Source organism: Microtus ochrogaster, unplaced genomic scaffold, assembly GCF_000317375.1.
Source record: "Microtus ochrogaster isolate Prairie Vole_2 unplaced genomic scaffold, MicOch1.0 UNK7, whole genome shotgun sequence".
Taxonomy (NCBI): domain Eukaryota; kingdom Metazoa; phylum Chordata; class Mammalia; order Rodentia; family Cricetidae; genus Microtus; species Microtus ochrogaster.
Window position 1 is genome coordinate 3,358,756 of NW_004949105.1, and position 19,991 is coordinate 3,378,746.

Genomic DNA, 19,991 nt, shown 5'->3' on the forward strand with positions numbered 1-19,991 from the left:
CCTACTAATTTGGCTAGACTGGCTGGCCAGGAACCCTAGGGATGCTCCTATCTCTGCCTCCCAGTGGTTGGATTACAGGTGTGCTCTTCTGTACCCAGTTTCTTTTTTCAAACATGGGGTCCTTAGAAGCTAACTGACTAAGCCATCTCCTGGACGCTCGGCATCTTGTTAAATTGTCAATTTCTGATTTATCAGACTTGTCATACATCTCCTCGCCAAAGGCATCCTGTATAACTTAGTAGGAGCCAATGGCTGTCCTCTGCTCTGATATCCTAAACCTCAGACACCCATTTGAAAACCTGAAGCATTCTTTAACAAGCTCTGTATCACATGTCACTTGATTATGACAATTTGAGAAATCCATCACTTTAATCATTTAAAGTAAACCAGGGTTCGGCTGGCCCTAGAAAGTTAATACACAATGCATTTCTAGTGTAGGAAAATGGTTGCCCTGCTACAGATTGAGTTTCTTCCGTTACTATTTTCATCCCGGGAAGAGAGCATTCTTGGAATCAGCAAGGCATTTTTGGATGACCCTGAATGTAGCCGGAATGAACCCAAGTGAGAGCCCCGCCCCCAACCAGAAATGATGCCAACAAGCTGTGGGTCTTACTTGAGCTGCTGGAACTCCGCAAAGGCTTCATCAAAAGCTGCAAGGAAACATTGCATACGTCAGTCACGGTCTCCCATGTTTAGGTCTCATCAACGCAGACGCTCTACTAGCTAGCTGACGAGATGGAAACTGAGGGGTAATCAAACTAATAAATTGATTTTTCTTAAGTCGTTCCCTCTAGGTGAAAGTCATGACGTCAGTGGATTACGTAAGGCTCCCTTTTCTTTTCAGCATCTGCATGGGCTGTTCACAGGAATGTGATGAGCAACAGGGAACTCTCATACCTTGTCCCGAGAGGTCCAGTGAGCGCTGGTGGTTGTCTTTGCCGTCGAAAATCTCGAAAGTGTATTTCCCCTTGTCCTTCTCCGTGGGCTCGCAGATCTGCAACCACGCCATCTCCTCACTTCCTCCAATCCGCATGTGCTCACTGGACGAGATCTTAGCCTCTCTACAGTGCAACATGGGTGAGCTCAGTTAACCTCCAGATCTCATGCTCACACCTGTGAGGGGACGCTAGCATGTCTGAGTGTGCTGGGCCTGGTCTGCTCGCTTACATCTGGCTGGGAACTGTTTACTCACTTGCTCATGCCAATGGTGTAGTAGGTTTGGGTTTTTTTTTTTCTGACTGTTTTAAACTTAAGTACATTAATAACTCAGGTCTGAAAACTCCTAAAGCCAAATGATTAAAACTTAAAGGACTTCAGAATACTTGATTTAATGTGGTCACTTGTAAGAATAGTAAGCAGGGAACATATGGCCTGATGCAGCGTTTCTGTGTCTAGGTGCATGTTCAAAATAGCTGAAAGCGGGGACATGGACTCTTTGACACTCACATCTGCAGAAATATTAATCACAATGGGCAGTGTGGACATCTACATGGGCCCTGACATGCAAATAGACAATTAAAGATTTGTCCATGGGATGGTATACTACCTACCTTTTTAAAAGAAGGGAACTGATACATGCTACAACATGCATAAATTCTGAGGACAGTATGCTGGTCACGAGAGGACAAGCATGTGTCTATAATTGCCAGAGTTGCCGCACTCAACAGAGAGTAGAGTAAAGCTAGCATACAAGGGGGACAGCATTCCATTGTAAAAGGTGAAGGCTTTGGAGATGGTGGCAGAGATGGGTGCCCCCAGCATGGTTTCACTGCACCCTTACAGTGGACGAATAATAAATTTTATGGTTAATGTATTCTAATCCAGCTTTGGAAGTGTAAGTAAGACTAAAGCATCCAATAATGTTGCTGTCTTCAAATCAACAGTGTTACACTACACTCACCCATTATCAAGTCAACCTGCTTGGTGCACCTAGTTGTCAGAGGGAGAGAGCATTCACCACACCTAGGGACTTGCAACCTGCTTCAAGTGCTGTGTGAGCCACTGGCCACTGTCCCTTAATACGCAATGACTCCTGCAGCCTGTTCAATCTTCTTCTGCCACGTGCTACTCAATGTGGGCCTTAAATCTGGAGATATCATTTTCTTTGTCTCTAAAACTCAAATACACTATAAATATAGAGAGCCCTGTCAAGGTCACGGCAGCTGGTAGCCCTACCCAGAGTGGGAGAGAATCCATGGGAAGCCTTCACCTCAACACCACTCCTACCCTGTCTAAGAATTCTAAAAGGTAAGATGTAGAAAACAGAAAGCATCTCATTCTTGCAGGTAACTGGAACCCACCCAGATTAAGGGAAGTTGTTAGTCAATTGAAACTATGACAGCAAAGACTCCCAAGCTGGGGGAACACATACAGCCTGCGGTAAAAGTTTGCTAGCTTTGTTTTTCCTATGATGACGGCAAGACATCCCTGGAGTGGCTGGGATTCCTCAACATCTGAAGGGGTCAAGCCTCAGACTGTTGAACTTTACCATGTCTACACAGTACATTAATTTCACCCTCCAGCAAGAAAACAAGGTCCTTTTTCCAAAGAACATTTCTGTTTGTGCTGGTTAAATTTCCAGCCTTTTATTTAAATTGGCATTTTCTGCATTAGTTGATGTATGACTTGGCATTTTTTAAAAGCAATGAACAATTGTCCATGCCTAAGTCTGCATTCTGTGGATTTCTTATTAGGGTCTGTGGATCAAATGTCACCAACTGACACAGGTTCCTACTCTACCCTGGGTTCCCTGTCTTCTTACACATGTCTAGTGAGAAAGCCACTAGTTGAAAGGTTGGATACTGCAGAATAATCCTTTTGTACACTGTGAAGAACTGTTACTCAGATTGGCTTAATAAAGAAGCTGATTGGCCAATAGTTGAACAGGATAAAGTAGGCGGGAGAGCCAAACTGAAAATGTTGGGAAGGAGACAGGCACAGACACAGAGGGAGCAAGAGATAAACATGCTATGCTAATAAAGGTACTGCCATGTGACAGAGCATAAATAAGGAATATGGGTTAACTTAAAATAAAAGAGTTAGTTAGTAATAAGCCCGAGCTATTGGCCAGACATTTATAATTAATATAAGCCTCAGTATGTCTATTTGAGAGCAGCTGTGGGACAGGAAAACTCTGCCTACAGTTGGACCTTGGACTCTAAACACTGGTCCCTTGTTGCTCTTCTCACTACCAGGAGAATGTGTTCTGAGCACAGGTGCCATTGGTAACCACTGTGGACACCTTCTGACACTCCTTTTCTTTCTCCTTTGCCCAGACTCACTGCCCCATGGCGCACCCAGCCAAATCTTGGCACAATAACTGAGAACAGGGTCATGGCCTGTGGTTTGCCAAGAGTACCACATTGAGCCACGAGCTGCTGCGGTCATGGGCAGAAGCTCTCATACTCACTTGTGATACCAGCTGACCTTCATTTCCTCTGTGAAATACTTCATGAAGCACTGAAGTCTGATGCCCTCTGGGGTGCAGAGAACCTTCAGTGGTGAGGCAGAGGCTCCTGCAGATAACAATGTGTTGGATCAGATCTCAGAAAAGTGGGCAGGACAGGCCCATGGCCCAACAGTAAGACGCATCCGTCCACAGTATCAGCTTGTCACTCCTCAAGTTGGTACTCATTCCTGTCATAACCACAGAGGCTCCTCCCTCCCTCCATGTCACATGTTTTCATCTGAGAAGTACACTTGCCCTGATAGAGCACTGTGAAAAGCCCTTTGCTTACGACCAAAGACACATGAAGCTTTTCAAACGTAATCCACACCTGGCCCTTAGTACTTTGGCTTGCCTGAAAGAATCAATCTTGGTGACAATGGCTATGAAACCTGCTATATTAATTGACCCAAGTCTGAAGAGATACAGAAAACCCATACAGGAGGGAGGAGGGCAAATCAGCAGAAGCCGGAGTGGGAGGACACAGCCACAACCTTCCTTCCTGGAGACACCTGCACCTCACTCCTCTCCACCTGAAATGGCACACAGACGCCAGGGGATCTAGTCACATGGAGACCTCTGTGCTTGCTCTCCATCCGCCCCTAACTCCCTATAAAAGATGCCTGCATCCACCTTGGTTGATGGAGTGAACCGGGAGTTCCCGAAGCATCGTGTGAGGCCAGTCTGTTGCACTCATCACCTCTCCACATGTGACCAACCTGTCACTGGCAGGTAGCCCTCCAGCATGTTATGAAATAGTTAATACAAACCAGCCCTGCAGAGCGTGAGGGCAAAGCCATTTTTCAAGTGACTTGATTCACCTTACAAGCAGCTTGCATACCCATGGGTTAGTGTTTGACTCATTGAAAGCCATTCCAAGGGAACCTCATTTTAAAATGTAGCCAGGTCCCTTTCACTAAACGAAAGCAAAAAGGTCTACCTCACAGGAGTGCTTGCAAAAGCATTAAAGGTATGCAAACAGTGGTTTTGAAGGGAATTCTGGGAAAGCATAGGACTTTGCAATTGCGGTAAAGAGGATATGGGTTCTGGTGAGTCCTGACTCAGCTAGCTGGTCATCTACCTGCCCACGCAGATTTTGGTTACGAGATCAGAAAATTTAACCTGGGTATTCTCCAGCTGATGTGTCTAATCTTTTGACATTATAACACGGTGTTGTCAGTCACAAAATTCACACTGGAGAGCCTCACAACAGAGCGGCAGTGAAGGAAATTCCAGAAGGTCTCATGACGTCACAGGTAGGTATTTGATTCTGTGTTGGGCCACTTGTGTAGCTATCCTTGACTTTGTCCAGTCACACGTGACCAGTGGCTCACAGGTTGGGCATGCCTTCAAATCTAGAGAGTCTGGCATAATGGATCACTAACGGTTACCATGAAAGCTACTATTTGCTCATTTATAAGTGGTGTTTTTGCTTTTACAGTTTCTAAACAAAGGCAAATTGCTCAATATACAGACTATGAAGTCTAAGTGTTCAATATCCACTATGACTATTCTGTGTTTTAAGAAAGACTAATAGCACTTTTGAACAACACCATTGCCCAGGTTGGGCAAAGGCAAATTGACAGTGGTGAATTTTGGGCAGTGCCAGCAGGGCCTTCTGAAGGTGGGCAGTGCCAGCAGGGCTTTCTGAAGGTGGACAGTGCCATCAGGGCCTTCTGAAGCTGAACACAGGCTCCAGTAATCACCCTGCAGAGCTAGGACAGAGCATGAAGGAGCAGGCAGGTCACCAGTCATTCTCCTGCCGCCAGCCCAAGGCCAGGCAGGGGCACACCCAGCCATCAGTGTCCTCTGGGGCATGAGTGCTCACCCTAGGAAACAGAGGTGCTTCAGCCAACCAGACTTGAAACCTCGGGAATCTTACTTACCACACACACGACTCATTGCCAGGATCATGTCCTCGTAGACTGGAAGAGAGAAAGGCGATGCACCATCATTGGCCGTGACTTTAACAGAAAGCAGCATTTTCTATGTCTAATTAAACTGACACAGGAAACTGTGATCCTCATTTGAAAAATGAAACACTAAAATGGTAATATTTGTCCATAAAAGGCTTATGTGCGCCATAAATCCTTCTAACCTATTCGCTTTTTAAACACGGGACAAGAACATTTTGTTCGACATAAATCCAACTGTACATGGAATTGAATAACTTCCTAAGAGCTTCAATCATCTTTACGGCATTTGTAAAGAATCAAACGCAGCTTCTGATGAGGGAGTGAAATGACATTTCATCTAAGCCCAAAGTGATATTGTGCGTTTTCTCTAACTCTGTGAAGAAACTCTTAATGCAGACAAAGGACAATCTGGTTTCCTTACCCAGTGTCACTGAAGTGGGGAAATGCACACAGTTCAGATTGTGCATAAGGGTACTTCTATAGCATGGGCCATTCCGTGGACAGCTTGGAGCTCTGTCAGCTCAGGGTGTGTGTGACCCCACCTCCCTGACACCCTTCATTCCATGGACAAATGGAGTCCTGCTCAGCTGGTACGTACAACAGCTGCAGATACTCGTGAGTACTCTTCCACAGCGCTCCTCCCCCGTCCCATGGACAGACTAGAGTCCTGGTCAGTGAAATACGCACACAGCTCACGGTACGTGTGGACACAGCACAACAACCCTCATCCAGAACAGATTTCCTTGTAAGACAAAGAAGGCACCATCTTACCTTTGCCAGCTATTTCCAGGATAGAGACATCTTGACCTCTGTCATCTTTCAAGGTTGCTTTGTATTCCCCATGGTCCTTCTTAGACAACTAGGAAAAAAACCACATTCCATATTCATGCAAAATAAACACCATGAGACAAGATGTTGTCTTAGTCCATTTTCCTTGCAAAGCATGGGAAATCAGTGTGCAAACAGGGAGGCACAGCCAAGTTGACAAGCTACGGAGAGCACTGTTTTGTTTCTCTGGCTGCGGCGTACCTTTGGTATAAGCAGCTCACAGACCCCCTTCTCCAGGTCTGGCATGGTCTCAGTTTCATAAAGGACATCATCCTTGAGCCATTTGAAAACTGTCTCCTTCTTGGTGTTTGCGACCTGCAAAACAGAAGTCCTAAGTGAATCGCCATGGTTCAAGAGAAAAAAAAATACATCCTTCAGGGTTAGTCAACCCCAGACCTAAAGAAAACACCAGCTTTTACCCTCAACAGGCTCAGCAGGGGGACTCGTGGAAGAACTGGCACTTCTAATAACAGCAAATGTATTTATCAATGGTCTTCTAAAAGCAGTAAGCTCTCACAGCTGCCACCGACAGGACAGACAAAGTCAGTAGGTGTGAAAATCTCTCCTTTAATAGGAGATGTCGCTGATGAGGCCCAAGCAAACTGCTTTGGTTCTTAAAATGTTCCTTGAGCTCTTTAGATCACTGGGTGCCTGCTCTTTGAAAGTGTGATATTGAGGCGCTTAAACACAAAGGGATGGCACAGGACGGAGAGCTTCCCTGTGTGGGAATTCCTCACAGTCTAGCCTCTGGCTTAGAAGCTAAGGTTTGCAGGGTTCTGATGGAGAGGAACCATGCCCACACTAGCGTGGGCGACATGCTAGCTCAGGAAGACGATATTCTACTTTGTGTGGCAGGTGTTGGATGACATTGGATTACAGGAGGCTGAGGAGTCTGCATTCCCATCACCCCCATACAGGAAATGCCAGCAATGGAACATTATGTCATGGGATTGGCTCTAGAGACCAGGAAGGCCGTGTGTTTGGAATTTCCACAGCAGCTATATGCAGTGTTGTCACCAGTGACATGAGAAAAATCACATACTGCAGATAATTTTACCTACTTTAGTCCCGAGTTGAAAGACAGCCTTGTACAGAGAAGCCAATCATGTGTTTAAGGAATGCATGGGGACCATGGAGTAGCTGCCCTGGAAGCGCCCCAACCCACCCCAGCACAGAACATGACAGAACACACATCACAGGGTAGTAACTTCCTGGTCTGCTCTGGCTGGATCTCCCTGCAATGCCAGCCTCTGCCATCCTTCCTTGTCTCTAGGCTCACTCTGCTCATCAGGGGGAACGTTGCCACTCTGTGTGTGTGAAGCCAAAGACTTTCCAGTGCCTTCAATCTGGTGTCTAAACAGCCTCCATCCTGGTGCCATGTGGGTGCAGGGGTCTCACCCTGTAGCAGCCCCTGCATGTCATCTCTGGCCCTGCAATTCATCTCTGCCACGTTGGAACACTCAGGTGCCTCATATGTGCATGAGTGTGCAAAGAGACATGAAGAAGCAAGTTCCTCAGACATTGCTCACATGGTTTGCACATACCCAAGGGCCACTGCTCTCCCATCACACTGCTCTAGAGAATAACAAACTCCCAACACACTTTCTTCTTGTTGTGATTGAGGTTTCTGTTGAATACTTCTTTTGTTTTCAAATGCTATTCTATAAAAGTGAAAGTATACCCTAATATATACTATCCCCTATGTATTTTGTCACATAAATAAATCAAGAAGTATCACCTGCCACAGTTATGACTGAATGAAAAGATATTCAGGAAGGTGGTTTGCAGCATTTATGGGGACATGAATGTGCAAACTGAATGCATGAGACTGCAAAATACTGATTTCAAGATTTATTTCTTTGTCCTAATACCTGTGTCTACTGGACTGTGCAGATCTGTGATCAGGGAACTTGACATAATTTCAAATATTTGTGTGCAGTTATACAGCACTTGGATACTATCAGCCCCCAAGAAGAGGACCTCACATTTTTGCCCCTAGTTCTTAGGATACAGGAAGATCAGGTTGTCCTGGTGCTGTGGTCAGAACCAGAACATCAGTCACCCTCCTCGTCCCTGAGTCTGACCTCTGACCTCCTGATGAGCTGAGCTTTATAATGCTCACTATAGAAATACATACCTATCCGTGCATGGTGATCATTTGAGAAAACTGATGTTTGTTTTTTCAGTTTTTCTTCCCATGTACAAAAAAGCCCATTTTTCAGTAAAGGACTAGCATCTTGCCTCTGAATGCCAATACTTCAGGCTCCACCATCATGCCCAACCCCTCTTACAACCCCACAGCCACCGGCTCTGCCCTCTTGATATAGCTCCATGGCTTCTTGTTGTACATAATACACATAACATTGGCTCTGTCTTCTGATTGTGGTTAAAGATGACATTCAACTCCTGCTCGTGGTCTCACTCCCTGGACCTGGACTTGTTCTGACCCCAGAAGCCCCACCTTGCTGAAACAGCCTGCTTGTTTTCATCTTTCCTACTTGGGCTTTAAGTAATCTGTAAGTAGTTTAAGGACAAAAATAATGCACTATTATCATTTATCCCAATGCTTTCGCAGTGACATATAAGGCAGGTACTCAATAAATTAGAGGTTTGTTGATTAAAATACAACTTAGAAATAGAGCTTCTTTACTGAATTATTAACAAACATAAGTAACCATTCCCCAAATATGCCTTTTAGTCCCTGATGGTGCCATGTGGACAGCATGGCATACACATGTCTTCATGACACGTCTTCTCTTGGAGCCACTGTTAACATTCTAAGTCCATGCTTTAGTAAGCTACCTCCTTAAATCTTCTTTTGAAAGTCACAGCACGAATGCACCATGAAGAAGGAAGGACAGGCACTTACCATCTACGTCTACAGGGTTCACTAGACCCTGAAGTCTCTTCTTGCACTTAAATCTCGGCCACCCATTTCACTCCCCACGGCTGCTCCCCAGCCAGCCTCCCCACAAGTAACACAAAGGGGAAATCACTGGGTCTCTCACCTTGCAGATAAGCCGAACTTCACATTCTTCTGTAACGTCCCAGTGCAAATATTCAGCAAAATGAGGGCCTGTGGAGAAAGGATGAAGTTCTAAAATAAGAATTTACATGTATAGACACCTACGGCTAAGGTAAATATTACATATACGTATGTATATGTGTTTTAATATGTCTGTTATATTTTGATATATAAACATAAAGGCTGGAGGGACCTGCTGTGACCTGTAAAGCCAAGGTATGGCTCATAGTCTCGAAGCCAGCTTGCCTAAGAACTAAATCTCTCTTGAGCCCCCTGTTCCCAGTGGGAGGACACGGTCCCCTCCTTACTGCACATGGGGTCATTTGCTCTTTCGATATTTATATCCAGCCCCTCACAGTCTCTTTCCTGGGCTTTGCCTCTGACTGAACACTGAGCAGCACAGTGACAAAGTCTTTAAAGGATGGGAATTAGCACAGGTGAAAGGAAGACAATTAGCACAGGTGAAAGGAAGACAAAGCAACGTGACCTCGCAACTTTGTAGACGCTTGTTAGTTCACATCAGGGATGGAGCTGTGTGTGTCTTTCAACAATATCAGTCATTTCTGCTGAATTAAGCATGAAGCTATCTCCTAATAAAACTATTTTCTCATTCAGCACAACAACATAAACCAGGTTTGAGACTTATGTACTGGTTGTTTTATATTAATACATTTTATAAGGCTAGAACTCAATTGGTGTCTTGTTTAAATTAGCTTGTGGAGGGGGCCAGTAGGAAGGCACCTAGGAGGCATTGGTGGGAATAAATGGAGGACAGAAGGTGAAATAATATTATTTCAATTAAAAATATATTTTTAGAAAAACCTGTGGTAAAAGCAAAACCAAATAAGGCGTGATCTGGACACTTTGATGGGGGTATCCAGAGAAGTCCATCTGACACGGCCAGAGGGTTATACTGGGCTGAAAGAGGATGGGAACTTGGCTAACCTGAGCTCCTACCACTTCTGTGTGAGGTCATCAACATGTGCCACGCAGAGGACCATGGAAAGAAAGGGGCTGGGAAGGATTATCAAGCTGCAGGGGCCAGGGACTAGTCAGTCACTGGTGCAGAAGTTAGTTAAGACAGCCCGCTTCCTGATAAGGAGAGTCATAGGAAATTATGAACATATAGCCAGGGTCAGTCAAGGTTAGAAGCAAGAAAGAATATAAGCAAGATACCCCTAAAGGGCCAAAGACAGAGGCGTCCCCTAATTTCCTTAGCTAAAATGATTGCTTAACATTCGATCATCCCACGTGTCTTCAGAGTCAGCTGTGAGATGCAGGGTCTGTTGGAGACACGTTACAAAGTCAGGTCTACACCTTGTGCTACTGCTGTGTGAGGGAGCCACCACCTACCTTGTTTCCTGAGGAATTCCTTCCTTTGAAATTCAGCCTCTTCAAGGACAGCTTTGAACGCTAGTCAAGAAAAATAGAGAGATGAAATATCTCTCGATTCAAAGGGATTTTCCTTCAACTATGCTTGGCAGGCATGTGGAAACACTCCCCGTGGCATACCGTCTCCAATGAGCACCAATGAGGATTGATTCTTAGCCTTTCCGTCTTGAAGCTGCACAGTGTAGGTCCCTTCGTTTTCTATAGTAAACCGATCCATGACCATCTCAATCACACCTGTCGATCGGTCGCATTTAATCCTGTGAGTCTGGAACCCAGAAGAAAACACAGAGAATGACGTGATGAAACTGCTTCTCTACAATGAAGCTACACCTCGAGGTTGCTTGAATGAGAGTGTCCCCCAGTGGGCGCATATATTTAAATGCTTAATGACCAGGGAGTGAAACTGTTTGGGAAGGATTAGGAGGTGTGGCCTTGTTAGAGGAAGTGCTTCAAAAGTCCACAGCAGGTGAGTCCTCTCTCTCTCTCTCTCTCTCCCTGCTCCATGTGGTTCAGGATATAAGGCTCTCAGCTTCTGTTCCAGTGCCATACCTGTCTGTGTTCCTGCCATGATGATCACTGACTAACCCTCTGAAAGTGTACACAGGCCCCCAGTTAAAGGCTTTCCTTTATAAGAGTTGCTGTGGTCATGGTGTCTCTACACAGCAACAGAAGACTAACTAAGACACACCTGAGACCGTTCTGAAGGAACTGGGGGGGACACAAAGAAACTCAGAAAGAAAGTTATCAACTATACCTCTGGGTGGACCAAGAACCCAAAAGAAACCACTGTCCTCTGGGAAGGGAAGAGAGACAGGAAGTTCCCTAGTGCGTAGCTATGAGCTTCAGCCCCTGAACTGTAAACAGCCTCTTGGTTGTAAATGGCTAAAGCCTGCCCCCCTCCTCAGGCTTTGATATCCAATAAACATACAAAAAACTACTAAAAAATTCAAAGTTGCTTCCAAATATGTCAGCCACCTGTTCCATACTTGTACAACATCACTGGGTGTTTTCAAAGGGAGATAGAAGAAGAGACAGGTATATCTATGTTCTCAAGAAAGGCTGCAATAAAGGGGCACCAGCCTACCGATTAGTCTTGAGGTAGAGCCTTCCAGAACATGCTAATGACAGTAACTATGCAGATGTGACTGAAATGAGTCGCCACCATATCAGACTAGAAGTATAAGAGCCCAGCGAGTTGCTCCTGCCCTGGTCCTTGCATATCTGTCTAGTTTCAGATGACGACATTTGAATTATCAAAAGCAGCTTTCATGTTGCTCAACAAATGGTCAGTATCTGTGTGACATCACCACCAGTTCGCCATCCATTCCCAGAAGTGCCGGAACCCAATCTAACTAGTTAAAACATCCCAGGTATGAATTTCACCAGCCAGAAGCTTGAAGACACAGCAGGCTCTCCAGCTTCCTCTGCTCCCTCACCACGGTATCTGAGAAGGCTTTAGGAAATAATTAGGCATCTTGATGCAGCAAGATGAAGTTCTGTGATTTTATGAGCCCCATAAATACAGGGTTTTATGTGACTTTCACAAAAACAGCATCGGTCTTCAAACATGAACGTCACCTGTGGGCTGCTAATTAAAGACGTGAAATGGCGCACTCCTACTCCAAAGGATTAGCTCTGGAGCAGCATCGTCGCTCTCCGTGGCAGGCAGGGAATGTTAATCAAAAGATGCTCAGTGAATAATGTGCAATCACTCCACATTCCACTTCTTTTCCTAGAAAACATCCCCCCTAACCTTGATCAGTCAGTACCATCCCATACACAGTGTGCATGCACTCGGCCGTTTATAGCCCACAAACATGGGTGGGCTCTCAGTTCCAGCTCCCAGTTGATAGGTGTGTGGCAAATACCGGAATGGGGAATTTAGGACTAGGTGACTAAGCACCAAAGACATACACTGAGCATTTAGTGGAAAAAGGGGTATACCAATAGATGATTCACTTAACTCACCCCTGAATAAAAGCGACACCATCAAAAATAGATTTATTCTATGACTGGGTTCCCCAGCATGCTATAAACTAGACAAGGGTTAATATATATAGTTAATGACTTCTCAAGTGTTCCATAGTGCAAAATGAGGGCTGTAGTAATTTCAAGATTATTTTCACATAATCAAAAATATAGAAATATGACTCATTCATTCAGTAAAGTTCCTGCCTCACAAGCATGAGGAACTGCGTTTGGATCCCAGAACCCACATAAAAAGCTCAACATGGTAGCATATGCCCAGAGATAGCAAAATTAGAGGCAGACAGATAGATCTCTGTAAGCTTGCAGGCCAGCTAGGCTGGCATATTTGATGAAATTCCAAACCAATGAAAGACCCTGTCTCAGACAAAAAGGGAAAGATGACTGAGGAAAAATACTCACATGTGCCAAGCATGCACACACCTCAACCACTAACACAAGTGAATGCACACACACACAACACACACACACACACACACAAAATAGAACAAAGGCCTAGCACTCATTCAGTAAAATACCAAACCAAGACCGACTCTCTGAGCACTGTGAGAACCTCAACCTTGAGCCATCTGGTCAACCTTCTGAACTCCTATTTCTGAAAGGGTGGGAACGAACTCTGAGAACCTTCCAAGTAAACTCAGATTTCTCTAAGCTTTAGCTCACTCCCAGTCCAGCAAACCCAGCTCCCTCTGAGCCATAGCTCACTCCAAGGACTCACCTCACTGTCAGAGACTTCTCTGTCATTGATAACGAACCGGAAGCTGGAATCCGGTGAAAGGTGCTCTGCCTGGAGCCAGAAGCGGACCTGACCCTTATCGAAAATCTCATAAGCTAATTCGGACTTCAGAGGGATTGCTGCAGGAGGAAGAGAAATTGTAAGTCAGTGGTGAACAGATCGGCCTCAGATGGACAGCTAAGACTGGAAGACAACACCAACCCAGTTCCTAAACATTTCAAGGTGAGCCATGGAGTATTGCCCAGGATCATGGAAGCAAGATGTGAGAACCATGTGAAAAGCCTCCTGTTGGATGAGTTCCTTGAAGCTCTCTGGACATGGTCAGAGTTTGAGGGGTGACTCTGGGAGATGACCTCTGCCAGACAATTCACTTGGACTAGGAACAGACAGGCAAGTTTCCACAACATAAGCCCATATTTCTCCTAAGCAGATGATCATAAGTCTAATGAAGGCCCTCCCTCCTCCTGGATCTGCAGATGCCTGTATGAAACCAGGTAATTACTTACTGGGATTCTTTATCTCATTGCTCAAGGCCATCAAACGCTCAAGTTCTAAAAGGAAGAAAAAACTTCATCAGTTTTGACCCATGCATTCAGAAGTCTATGAACAACACTGTGGTGGTTTGGATTGTATTGGCTCCCATAGACTCATGTGCTTGAAACCTTGGCTTGTAGAGATTGGCACTATAGGAAGTGTGGCCTTGTTGGAGTGAGTATGGCCTGGTTAGAGAAAGTGTCACTGCAGACAGGGCTTTGCAATCTCATGTGTGCTCAAGCCATGCCCAATGAGACAGTTTACTTCCTATTGCCTGTAGAACAAGATGTAGAACTCTCAGCTCCTTCTCCGGTGCTGCTATGTCTACCTGCATGCCACCATGCTTCTCACCATGATGACAATGTTCTAAACCTCTGAACTGTAAGCCACCCCAATTAAATGTTTTCCTTTATAAGAGTTGCAGTGGTCAAGGAGTCTTCACAGCCACAGAAACCCTAACTAAGACAAACATCAAGGCTAATTTCACATCACCGAGTATATATGTAATAAGCTGATTCCTCTGTGAGCCATATTGAGGTGGAGGTGAACCAACTGGGAGTGAGCCCCTTGGAAAGACTGAGTTCTGCTTGCCTGTGGGAAACTTTCCAAGACAGAAAGAGGCAGTGAGAAAACCTGCATTTGCTAAATTTCTAGAGATTTTGGCTCTTGAGAAAACCCCATGCCCAGCCTTCTTCCTGACCAAATGTGTTTTCTCTGTTTGAGAGCCAATCTCTGAAAGCATGACAGAGCTGGGAATGGCCAGCCTGTGTCAGGAGGACGTTACCTTCCTCATCCAAAATGAAGCTGGAGGACACACCGTCCGTGTCACTGACAGATACAGAATATGTCCCCAAGTCTACTTTATCTGGATTCTTAAAGTACAGCTTTGAACTGAAAGGAAAAGGAAAGGGGAGGGTTAGTCACCTCTGTCTGCGGAAGCCAAAGGTCCGCAGCCTCTGGCTGGCTACTTACTGATCGCCCTCAGTCTGAACCTTGAACCGCTCCTCGTCGGCAATCTCTTCATAGGCCTTGCACCAGGTGAACTGGGAGGCGTCTGTCATTTCCTGGCAGTCAAACGCAAGGTAGATGTTGCCCTCCTCGTCCACACCAGCGCTGATCTCCTTAGTGCCTGTTAGGGATGGGAGGAAGGGAGGGATCCTCAGGAACACTGTGTCCCCAAGATTCCTTTTTCTAGAGAGCGGCTGGCAGTAGCCAGGTGGAAGCCTTTTTGAGATTGGTCGCATCATCAGTTTTACTTAATGTCAGTCCAAAATTGACCAGAGAGGCTTAGAAGATCAAGCAGCCCTCAGGGAACTGGCTGACAAGGCCAGCTGCTGGCTGAGCTGATGCTATTTGTGTCCTCAAACTTCTACTGGCTTCTTCTCCAACACTGCAGAAACCCAAGACTGCCTCTCGGACTGACCCGTCACCCCCAGACAATAACCTGGACTGTCATGTTTACACTACTCCATAGCTCCCACACATTCTTCCTTTTCCATGTCGGTTATTCTGTTTGTTTGTTTGTTTGTTTGTTTGTTTGTTTTCTGGGGAATGAGGGCTGCTGTCTGACACCAGATATTCAGAATACAACTCTTAGAAGCTAGTGCTGGGGATAGAGAGATGGCTCAGCCATTAAGAGCATTTGTTGCTCTTTCAGAACTGGTTCAATTCCTAGGCACCCACTTAGCAGCTCACAACCATCTGTAACTCCAGTTCAAAGGGCTCTGATGCCCTCTTAGAAGGTTTCTGAGAGCACCAGTCACATTCATGGCAAAACACTCATACATATAAAATAAAAACAAGTCTTTAGGGGGGAGGAAGAGGAGGAGGAAGAAGAAGAAGAGGACATTGTATTATTGCTGATGGTGGGAGCAGTGGCGGTGTTGGCAAAAGGAGTCAAAGCTGGTAAATGAAACTAAAGTCAGTGATATCAATCCTGGGTTACCGGAAGATGAAAAGGAGGGAAACAGAGACAGACGAGAGCAAGAGGCCCCAGGAGTAAAACACGGAGGTCTCAGTTCTTGGCTCCATCACCTCCCTGAACCCAGGCACACAACCAACCTGAGTATCCTGGGAGCTGGTTTCAGCCCCAGAGATGCCTCTCTACAAGATCACCTCAAAGGAGTCTGATGCAGCCAAGAAAGTGACCAATAGCTTTATAGGCATCTGACCTGACCCCAGCTGTTGCACAAACAGTGGTCCCCCTTGGACATCATCTGCTACTCCTAGAACAACTTCTCCACACCAGGCAGACGGCCATATGCTCAGGGGTTTGGAGCAGGTGTGGAGCCTGGATGTAGCCTACCTTCTGTCAATCAAGTTCTGCTTAAAGCATGTTTGGGGGACTTGTGGGGAAGAAAAGAAGAGTTCAGTGAGGAAGGGGTAAGCAGGTAGTGGGTATATATAATCAAAATGAATTATACACATGTATGAAGTTACCAAAGAACTTTTTAAAATTTAAAATGGTCGGTTACATATTAAACATGCCTCCACCCACGCATATGCATACATACAGAGCATGAGTGCACCCCTCAAGGTCCCTCATGGGGTGACATCTACTGCACTGAGCAATTGAGAGGTGGGGGCTCACCTGGCCGGGCCTCCACAAGCACGGGCTCCGACGTGTCTGACGGCTTCCCTGGTCCACTGGCATTCACTGCTCGAACTCTGAACACATAGGTCTTACCTTGCTGCAGGTCACAGACCTGGAAATGACAGAAGAAACCCATGCCAGGGCAGACAGCACCCAAGCTCACTGGCAGAAGGAGTAGGTTTGGGCTCATCTATATTCATGTATTCCTCTGAACACCAAGGTGCAAGATCAAATGCTATGGACTAGGTTACAACCTGGTGGTGATGTTTAATATAGTTCTCCAGGACCAGATACGACTTAAAATGTGGTTTCTGGCTGTTAGAAATCATCCTTTAGACACGCCATAACTGAAACAGTCTCTTCTCACATGTACGCACACTCTGCCGCCAACCATACCCATTCAAAGAAGACAGTTTTCTGCTGTGAGCCTGCTCAGCAGAGCATATTACTGCCTGTGCCTCCATCATTGTACTTCAGTGTCTGGCACGAATGTGCAAGAGGGTGCACAGGCGTCTGTCTAAACCACATCAGGAGAAGACCCCTGGGTCAAAAAGGTAAGCATCCAAGGATGTAGGCCAGGGACTTAAGACTCTGTCACACTGACCCAGAGATGAGAAAATTGCAAGTGTAAGTATTTGGAAAATGAGGGTGAACTAACTTACATTCTGCATGTGAGTGCACTCCTGTGTATGTGTGAGTGTAGGTATGCAGGTGTGTATGTGTGTAAATGCATGTGGCAATGCAGGTGTGTGTGTGTGTGTGTGTGCATATGTGTGTCACAGTGCTTGTGCCCATGTGTGGGATGGCATGAATGTACATATGTGTGTATATGTGGGCACAGCCATGTATCTGCGTGCATATATGCACATGAGTGGGTGACTTCAAGTTTGCATTGTGTATACATGCATGCCTATGTATAAAGGTATACGAGTATGTGTTCATGTGTGCACATGTGTAACAGTGCAAGAATGGCACACGTGTGTTCAGACATGTGTGAGTGCTGACTTGAAATTATGTGTATGAGTGTAAGTGAAGATATGTATATATGTATATGTGTGCATACAAGTGCCTGGGTATGAGTGAATACATGCAGATGCATGTAGATGACAGTGCAGATATGTGTACACGAGCTCATGTGTGTACTTGTGTGTCTGTGTGCAGGTGTGAGAGGGTAGCTGTGCGGATATGCATGTGTGGGCTTCTGTGTGTGTATGTGCGTGTGTGTACACGTGCATAAGAATGTGAAGGTGCCTGTATCTGTGTAGTACAATGTGTACATGCAAGTGTACAAACAAATGATGCAGATGCTGTATATGTACATGTGTGAGACCACAGGTGTGTGTATACAGGCAGGTGTGTGCGTGTGCATATATGCGTGTCTGTCAGGTGAGTGCAGCTATGTATGTATACGTACACATGTGTGAGCACAGGAGTGTGGATGAGAGTGTGCATGTGCATGAATGACTGTGTCTGGGTGTGTGATGCTTATCAAGTAGATAAGCAATTATTATTAGCAATAATTATTAAAGATAGTTATTCAATAATTATTATTAAATAAATAATTGTTAAAGATAAGCAATTACGATGAGCAATTACAGGAACTAGGTAAAGCAAACGTTGGGCTTGAGGTCGAGGCACAGAGTTAGAAGCCATCTCCTTGCCTTGGTCGGAGAACGGACCTCATACAAGGGATGTGGTCCTATAATGGTGGCTGGGTAAGCTGCAACACGGGTCAGGGAAGAAACAGCAAATCCTCACAGCTTTCTGGCAGTGTTTGTGAGGCCAGCACCACCTCCTTAAGGTGCTTTGCTGCCCTCTGCTGGAGCTTCCTGCCCTTGCGCCATAGACCTGGGCGACGAAGTCCCCTACAGTGGGGGTCTCCAGGGCATCTGCCTAGAGACTTGGGGCCAGTTTGCTAGGGAATCAAAACCACGCATGTGAAAGGGGTGACAGTCACCTTTAAGTAGCGATTTGGAGTCGGTGCCTCGCTGGTGGTCTTCCACTCCCCCGAATCCTCTTCCTTAAAATCCACAAGATATCCAGAAACGGGACTGCTGCCCGAGTACACAGGGGCTTTCCACAGCATGACCAGAGAGGTGTCGCGGACCTCGCAGAATGTCAGGTCATAGGCAGGGCCTGAAAAGTCACTAAATCTGAGCACAGCCAACTGAGCCAAACCTAATTATTGTCACCATCACTGCAGTGACCCTGCCACCCTCACCACTGCAGTGACTCTGCAGCCAGACAGGGGTCTCCCATCCCTACCAATCATGTCACCCTATCTGCTGGGCAGGGGCCTCCCACCCCCACCACTATAGTGACCCTGCCCACCCCCCACCACTGCAGCGATTCCCCTGTCGCCTTGGCAAGGGCTTCCCTCCACAGGCATAACATGTATTCTCTTCACATCCACATCTCACTCTCTCTAGAAGGTTCCTGATGCTGGGGCTGGAAGGAGAGTCCAGCCTCTACCCCTTCCATCAGGTACCTGGACGATCGTGAGTACGAACCAAGCAACGCACAGTGCATATCACTCTCTCAGGCCAGCACATGGGCATCGGAGAGCCAATGTGCAGAAATTGTTACGATTGCTGTGCTACAAACCTCCCAACATGCTAACACAGACCACAGTTCTCTTCAGGGTACCAGCAAGCCACAAGATTCCGGGACTGACTCCCCATTCCCAGAGGAGCTCTTAGAAGCAAGAGGGGAGACGATGTTACCCAGCTTCGTCTTAATTAGATCTCAGTATACCCTGTGTGTGCTGTGAAAGCAGTTTCTATGAAGCCTTCAATAAGATTGGAGCTGGAGCTGGTGGTGCAGACCTGCCATCCGGGTTACTCAGGGAGCTGAGGCAGGAGGATTAAAAGCTCAAAGCCTGTCTTGGCTACAGAGTAAGTTCAAGCTAGCTTGGCAACTCAGTAAAATCCTCTCTCAAAATAAAAATCAAAGAGTAGTAGTGGGTACAAGTTATGAAAGACAGTGCAGAGCTAATATGATCCCTGTTCTAACTCTCTCATAGACTTTTTTTTTATTTTGGTGGTAGACAAATGAATCAAAATGTATTCAATAGCAAAAGTGTAAAATCCAATGTGAAGCCCCACAATTTCTGAATGCCTATAGACTTTGGGTCCAGTTAATCTCAGTGTGTGGCTTCTTTTTTATATCTAAGTTTTTAATATAAAGTTGATTTTTAAAAGAAAAAAAAAGACTGCCGATATAGCTTCATGACAGAGCATCGCCTCGCTGATAGGAAACCCTGACCTTATGCCCCGGGGGATTAAAAAGAGATAAGGGGCAGGGGAGGAGGAAAAGAGGAAGAGGAGAAGAGGGAGGAGAATTTCTGCAGAGCCATTTCTAAGGGGCCCAACTAATTTAATGAAAATGAGGAAAGAAAGAGGAAGAGTGGTGCATATGGACATGGGAGAGAAAGAAAGAAGGAGGAAAGGGAAGGAAGAAAGAGAGAGGGAGGGAAGGGGGAGGAAGGATGGATGGATGGATGGATGGATGGATGGATGGATGGATGGATGGATGGA

At 45.8% G+C, this 19,991-nt stretch overlaps 1 protein-coding gene across 1 annotated transcript in view; it reads right to left on the reverse strand.

The window, feature by feature from the left end:
* Nucleotides 1–19,991, reverse strand: part of Myom2 (myomesin 2) — a 69,118-nt gene that overhangs the window by 3,653 nt on the left and 45,474 nt on the right. Inside the window, exons 20-34 of the mRNA XM_005366232.2 lie at nucleotides 18,413–18,591; nucleotides 16,453–16,567; nucleotides 14,835–14,991; nucleotides 14,647–14,753; nucleotides 13,835–13,879; nucleotides 13,311–13,447; nucleotides 10,727–10,871; nucleotides 10,568–10,627; nucleotides 9,198–9,265; nucleotides 6,391–6,504; nucleotides 6,133–6,220; nucleotides 5,332–5,370; nucleotides 3,410–3,515; nucleotides 898–1,061; nucleotides 614–650 (exon numbers count right to left, since the gene is read on the reverse strand). Of these exons, the coding sequence (XP_005366289.1) occupies nucleotides 614–650; nucleotides 898–1,061; nucleotides 3,410–3,515; nucleotides 5,332–5,370; nucleotides 6,133–6,220; nucleotides 6,391–6,504; nucleotides 9,198–9,265; nucleotides 10,568–10,627; nucleotides 10,727–10,871; nucleotides 13,311–13,447; nucleotides 13,835–13,879; nucleotides 14,647–14,753; nucleotides 14,835–14,991; nucleotides 16,453–16,567; nucleotides 18,413–18,591 (1,561 nt within the window). The remainder of the gene's footprint in view (nucleotides 1–613; nucleotides 651–897; nucleotides 1,062–3,409; nucleotides 3,516–5,331; nucleotides 5,371–6,132; nucleotides 6,221–6,390; nucleotides 6,505–9,197; nucleotides 9,266–10,567; nucleotides 10,628–10,726; nucleotides 10,872–13,310; nucleotides 13,448–13,834; nucleotides 13,880–14,646; nucleotides 14,754–14,834; nucleotides 14,992–16,452; nucleotides 16,568–18,412; nucleotides 18,592–19,991) is intronic.